General features: G+C 47.2%; 1 protein-coding gene across 1 annotated transcript in view; it reads left to right on the plus strand.

Annotated features, from left to right (window-relative positions):
* Window positions 1–3,734: 3,734 nt before the first annotated feature.
* FAM124A (family with sequence similarity 124A) overlaps window positions 3,735–7,287 on the plus strand; it is a gene marked incomplete at its 5' end in the record, with an annotated part of 56,665 nt that continues 53,112 nt past the window's right edge. The window contains one exon of the mRNA XM_014548289.1: window positions 3,735–3,760. Within this exon, the coding sequence (XP_014403775.1) occupies window positions 3,735–3,760 (26 nt within the window). The remainder of the gene's footprint in view (window positions 3,761–7,287) is intronic.

The following is a 7,287-nucleotide window of genomic DNA, read 5'->3' on the forward strand; positions in this document are numbered from 1 at the left end:
CAGTAACATAAGTGTCCATTCAAAAATTTGCCAGGAAATTTAGATGGTCCAGAATCCACCAGATCTCTAGTCTGGGAGAGTCACAGAGCCCGTATGAAGGACCCCTGATTTTTTTTTCAATTACAGTTGACATTCAATATCATATTAGTTTCAGGTATACAGCATAGTGGTTAGACAATTGTATAATTCACAAAGAGATTCCCACCCTTCTCCCCTCCCCCATAATTCTAGTGTCACCTGGCACCATACATAGTTACTACAGTATTATTGACAATAGTCCCTCTGTTGTACTTTACATCCCTGTGACTGTTTTGTAACTGCCAATTTATATTTCTTAATCCCTTCACCTTTTCAATCAAGCCCCCGCCCCACATCTGACCTAGCAACCCTCACTTTATTCTTTTATCTATAAGTCTGTTTCTATTTTGTTTGTTTATTTTGTTCTTTAGATTCCACATATAAGTAAAATCATATGGTATTTGCCTTTCTCTGTCTGACTTATTTTACTTAACATAATATTCTCTAGGTCCACCCATATTGTGAATTGTAAGATTTCATTCTTTTTTTTAAAAAAATATAGTTTTATTGATTTCAGAGAGAAAGGGAGAGAGAGAGAGATGGAAACATCAGTGATGACAGAGAATCATTATTTCGGCTGCCTCCTGCACACCCCGCACTGGGGATCGAGCCCACACCCAGCATGTGCCCTGACCGGGAGTCAGCCGTGACCTCCTGGTTCATAGGTCGACACTCAACCACTGAACCATGCTGGCCGGGCAAGATTTCATTCTTTTTTATAGCCAAGTTGTATTCCATTGTATATATCTTCTTTCTCCAATCATCTATTGATGAGCACTTGGGTTGCTTTTCAGATTAGTGCTTTTAAAAAAATTATTGTTGAAAGTATTACAGATGTCCCCTTGGTTTTTTTCCCCCATTGACCCCCTCCACCCACACCCACCTTTTTATTTCTTCCAATATATATCCAGAAGTGGAATTGCTGGGTCAAAAGGTAGGTCTATTTTTAATTTTTTTAGAAATCTCCATACTGTTTTCTATAGTGGCTGTACCAATTTGCAATCTCACCAACAGTGCAAGAGGGTTCCTTTTTCTCTACATCCTCACCAGCACTTGTTGTTTGTTGATTTATTGATGATAGCCATTCTGGCAGGGGTGAGATAATATCTCATTGTGGTTGTAATTTGCATTTCTCTGATGACTGCTTGAACATTTTTCATGTCTATTGGCCATCTGTATGTCCTCTTTGGGGAAGTGTCTAGTAAGGTCCTCTGCCCATTTTTTAATTGGATTGTTTGTTCTTTTGGTGTTGAATTGTATGAGTTCTTTATAAATTTTGCATATTAACCCCTTATTGGATATATCATAGGTGAATATCTTCTTCTTTTTAGTAAGCTGTCTCTTTATTTTGTTGATAGTTTCCTTTGCTGTGCAAAATCTTTTTAATTTGCTATAGTCCCTTTAGTGTTTTTTGTTTGTTTGTTCCCCTTGCTTGAGGAAATATATCAGAAAAAAACCTTGGTAAATGTCAGAGAGTTTACTGCCTAAGTTTTCTTCTAGCAGTTTTATGGTTTCAAGTCTTATATTTAAACTAGAGGCCTGGTGCATGAAATTCGTGCAGGCGGCGTGGATCCCTCAGCCCGGCCTGCACCCTCTCCAATCTGGGACACCTCGGGGGATGTCCGACTGCCTCTCGCAATCTGGGACCGCTAGCCCCTAACCACTCGCCCGCCTGCCTGCCTGCCTGATCACCCCTAACTGCTCCCCTGCTGGTCTGATTGCCCCTAACCGCTTCTGCCTCGCCCTGCACCTGGGACCCAGGATTCCCTCCTCCAGTTGTTTGCAGGCACCCGGGACCTGGGCTTCCCTCCCTCTGGCCGGCCGCAGACACCCAGGACCCGGGCTGGCTTCTCCTGGGCCGGCCGCAGCTGCAGGGGACTGTGGGTGGGCTACTTCGCCCATGCTGCAGCCGCAAGTGCCTGGGAATCGCAGGGCATGCGGCTTGTCCTTCTCCCGGGCCAGGCCACAGGCGCAGGTGCAGCCGCTGACACCTGGGGCTGAGGGGGTGGGTGGCTTGTCCCTCTCCCAGGCCACAGGCACAGGTGCAGCCACTGGCACCCGGGACCACGGGGCGGGCAGCTTGTCCCTTTCCCGGGCCACATCCACAGACTCAGCCTCTGGTTCTCGGGACCATAGGGCTGGCAGCTTGTCCCTCTCCTGGGCCGCAGGCACAGGTGCAGCCACTGGCACCCGGGACCACGGGGCGGGCAGCTTGTCCCTTTCCCGGGCCACATCCACAGACTCAGCCTCTGGTTCTCGGGACCATAGGGCTGGCAGCTTGTCCCTCTCCTGGGCCGCAGGCACAGGTGCAGCCACTGGCACCCGGGACCACGGGGCGGGCAGCTTGTCCCTTTCCCGGGCCACATCCACAGACTCAGCCTCTGGTTCTCGGGACCATAGGGCTGGCAGCTTGTCCCTCTCCTGGGCCGCAGGCACAGGTGCAGCCACTGGCACCCGGGACCACGGGGCGGGCAGCTTGTCCCTTTCCCGGGCCACATCCACAGACTCAGCCTCTGGTTCTCGGGACCATAGGGCTGGCAGCTTGTCCCTCTCCTGGGCCGCAGGCACAGGTGCAGCCACTGGCACCCGGGACCACGGGGCGGGCAGCTTGTCCCTTTCCCGGGCCACATCCACAGACTCAGCCTCTGGTTCTCGGGACCATAGGGCTGGCAGCTTGTCCCTCTCCTGGGCCGCAGGCACAGGTGCAGCCACTGGCACCCGGGACCACGGGGCGGGCAGCTTGTCCCTTTCCCGGGCCACATCCACAGACTCAGCCTCTGGTTCTCGGGACCATAGGGCTGGCAGCTTGTCCCTCTCCTGGGCCGCAGGCACAGGTGCAGCCACTGGCACCCGGGACCACGGGGCGGGCAGCTTGTCCCTTTCCCGGGCCACATCCACAGACTCAGCCTCTGGTTCTCGGGACCATAGGGCTGGCAGCTTGTCCCTCTCCTGGGCCGCAGGCACAGGTGCAGCCACTGGCACCCGGGACCACGGGGCGGGCAGCTTGTCCCTTTCCCGGGCCACATCCACAGACTCAGCCTCTGGTTCTCGGGACCATAGGGCTGGCAGCTTGTCCCTCTCCTGGGCCGCAGGCACAGGTGCAGCCACTGGCACCCGGGACCACGGGGCGGGCAGCTTGTCCCTTTCCCGGGCCACATCCACAGACTCAGCCTCTGGTTCTCGGGACCATAGGGCTGGCAGCTTGTCCCTCTCCTGGGCCGCAGGCACAGGTGCAGCCACTGGCACCCGGGACCACGGGGCGGGCAGCTTGTCCCTTTCCCGGGCCACATCCACAGACTCAGCCTCATGGGAAGGGTAGCGGTCGTACGCCAATTACCATGTTTCTCTTTTATTAGTGTAGATTAGGGGCCCAGTGCACGAATTTGTGCACCTTGAAAGGAACTGTGGGCCACAGCAAGTGTGAGCGGCGACACCGGCGCTGGCTGCAGGTGCGAGTGGCGCCAGTGCCAGCAGTGGGTATGAGTGGCAGCTCTGGTGCGGGCAGCAGGTGAGAGCAGGGCTGTTCCTGGCAGTGGGTGTGAGAGGCAGCTTCCAGCCCCAATCACCCCTCAGGAGCTGGGGGAGGTGGAGAAGCCCTGAGTGGTGATCGGGGCCAGCAGCCGCTGCTCGAACCCGCTGACGGTGCCAAGTGATCGGGGCCAGCACCAGACGCTGGCAACAGGTATGAGCAGCGGCTCCAGCATTGGCAGCAGGTGCAAGTGGGGCCAGTGCCGGCAGCAGGTGCGAGTGCCAGGCAGGACAGCGGTGCACAGGAGCAAAGAATTTTCAATAACCACCAGAGGCTTGCCCCAATGACAGCAACTGGTGCCCTGCCTTGGTCTGGCACCCCCGCTCACCTGCTCCACCATCCCGCCACAGCCAACGCCCGCCATGTTCCGCACGCGCCCCCTGGTGGTCAGCGCATGTCATAGCAACCGGTTTGGTTCCGCCGTTCGGTCTATTTAGCCTTTTATTATATAGGATACTAGAGGCCTGTTGCACGAAAAGATTTGTGCAATAGACCTTCCCTCCACCTGGCTGCCGGCACCGGTTTTCCTCCAGCATCTGGGACCCAGGCCTTCGCTCGGGCCGGAGCTGCCTTCAAGCCTGAGCTGCTCTGGCCGGAGCCGCCTTCAAGCCTGAGCTGCTCCAGCTGGAGCCGCCTTCAGTCTTCGCTCTGCTGCTTCGCACCTAAGTATGCAAATTAACCGCCATCTTTGTTGGCAGTTAATTTGCATATCTTGCTGATTAGCCAATGGGAGGCGTAGCGAAGGTACGGTCAATTACCATGTTTGTCTATTATTAGATAGGATTATATTTAAAACTTTAATCAGTTTTGAGTTTAATTCTGTATATGGTGTAAGAAGGTGGTCTAGTTTCTTTTTTTTGCATGTATCTGTCCACTTTTCCCAACACCATTTCTTCAATAGACTATCTTTACCCCACTGTATGTTTTTGCCTCATATATCAAATATTAATTGGCCATAAAGGTGTGGGTTCATTTCTGAGCTCTCTATAATGTTCCATTTGATCTATATGTCTATTTTTATGCCACTACCATGCTGTTTTGATTACTATGGACTTGTAGTGTAGTTTGATATCAGGTAGCATGTTTTTTTCCTCAGAATTATACTAGTGGCTATTCAGGGTCTTTTTTGGTTCCATATAAATTTTGGAATTATTTGTTCTAGTTCTGTGAAAAATACCATTGGTATTTTGATAGCGATTGCATTGAATCTATTTAGATTGCTTTGAATAGTATGGGCATCTTAACCATGTTAATTGTTCCTATCCATGAACATGGTACTATATATGCTTCCATTTATTTGTATCTTCTTCAGTTTTTTTCTTCCATGTCTTATAATTTTCTAAGCACAGGTCTTCTATCTCCTTGATTAAATTTATTCTTAGGTACTTTTCTGATGCAATTGTAAATTAGATTGTTTTTTAGTTTTCCTTTCCAGTAGTTCATTATTGGTGTATAAAAATGGAACCAAATTTATGAATATTAATTTTGAACCCTATTACTTTACTGAATTCACTTATCAGTTCTAGTAGTTTTTTGGTGGCATCCTTTGGGTTCTCTATATACAGTATCATGTCATCTGCAAATAATGACAGACAGTTTTACATCTTTCTTTCCAATTTGGATGCCTTTTTGTTTTTCTAGTTTCATTGCTGTGGCTAAGACTTGCTATGTTGAATAAAAGTGGTGAAAGTGGGTATCCTTGTCTTGTTCCTGATTTTAGCTTTTCCTCATTGAGTGTGATGTAAGTTGTGGATTTCCATATGTGGCCTTTATTATGTTGAGGTATGATCCCTCTATTCCCATTTTACTAAGAGTTTTTATCATAAATGGATGCTGCATTTTGTCAAGTGCTTTGTCTGCATGTATTGATATGATCATATGTTTTATCTTCCATTTTTTATGTGGTGTATCACATTAATTAATTGGCTGATATTAAACCCACCTTGCAATCCAGGAATAAATCCCACTTGATTGTGGTATATGATCTTTTTAATGTATTTCTGAATTCAATTTACCAATATTATGTTGAGGATTTTTGCATCCATGTTCATTGGGGATTTTAATCTATAATTTTCTTTCTTTGTAAAGACTTCTGGTTTTGGAATCAGAGTAATTCTGGCATCTTAAAATGATTGGGAGCCTTTAGTCCTCTTGAATTTTTTGAATAGCTTGAGGAGAGATATTAATTATTATTTGAATGTTTGGTAAAATGCCTGTCTAGTGTGACTCAGTGGTTGAGCATCAATCCATGAACCAGGAGGTCAGGGTTCCATTCCTGGTCAGGACACATGCCTGGGTTTCAAGCTGGAGCCCTAGTGGGGTGGGGGTGGGGGGTGCAGGAGGCAGCCAGTCAATAATTCTTTCTCATCATTGATGTTTCTCTCTCTCCCTCTCCCTCTCTCAGAAATAAATTTTAAAAATTTTTTTATTTTAAATTCATCTGTGAAGTCATCCAGTCTATGACTTTTGTTTATTGGGAGTTTTTTTTATTACTGATTTGATTTTGTTGGTAGTAATTGGTCTGTTCAGATTTTCCGTTTCTTCTTTTTTTAAAGTTTATCTTTGTTGTTAAAACTATTACAGATGTCCACTTTTCCCCCCATTGACCCCTTCACTCCAAACCCCCCAGGCCTACTGCACTATTTTCTGTGTCCATGGGTTATGCATATATGCATAAAAGTTTTTAGTTGGTCACTTTCCACCCACCCTCCCTTGTCTTCCCTCTGAGATTCCACAGTTTCTGGATCATTTTATTCATCAGTTTATTTTGTTCATTTGATTCCACATCTGAGTGAGATCATGTGATACTTGTCTTTCTCTGACTGGCTTATTTCACTTAATATAATACTCTCCAGGTCCTTCCATGCTGTCTCAAAAGGTAAGAGATCCTTCTTTTTTACTGCTGCATAGTATTCCATTGTGTAAATGTACCACAGTTTTTTTAATCTACTCATCTACTGATGGACACTTGGGCTGTTCCCAAATCTTAGCTATTGTAAATAACACTGATATAAATATAAGTGCACTGGGGGGGGGGAAAGGGGGGGTCTGTATTTATATACATAAATATGTATATGTTCTTCCTGATTGGTGTTTCAGGATTCTTAGAATATTTTCCTAGAAGTGGGATCACTGAGTCAAATGGCAGTTCCATCTTTAATTTTTTTAGGAAACTATACTGTCTTGTACCAGTCTGCATTCCCACCAACAGTGTACTACGGTTCTCCTTTCTCCACATCCTCAGCAGCACTTGTGATTCATTTTGTTGATGGTAGCCTTTCTGGGAGGTGTAAGATGATACCTAATTGTCCTTTTAATTTGCATTGCTCTGATAATTAGTGACTTAGAGCATTTTTTCATGTGTCTCTTGGCCATCTGTATGTCCTCCTTTTTGTTTTTAAATCTTTATTGTTGAGAATATTACAGATGTGCCCCTTTTTTTCCTCCATTGCCCCCCACCACCTGGTTCCTATCCCACCCCAGGTTTTCACCACCCTATTGTCTGTGTCCATGGTTTATGCATATCTACACTAATAAAAGAGAAATATGGTAATTAGCATACGACCGCTACCCTTTTCATTGGCTAATCAGTGAGTATATGCAAATTAACTGTCAGCCAAGATGGCGGCCAGCAGCCAGGCAGCTGGAAGCGAGCAGGGAGGCTTGCTTGCTCCAGTGAA

This window comes from Myotis brandtii, unplaced genomic scaffold (genome assembly GCF_000412655.1).
Source record: "Myotis brandtii unplaced genomic scaffold, ASM41265v1 scaffold500, whole genome shotgun sequence".
NCBI classification, from domain to species: Eukaryota; Metazoa; Chordata; class Mammalia; order Chiroptera; family Vespertilionidae; genus Myotis; species Myotis brandtii.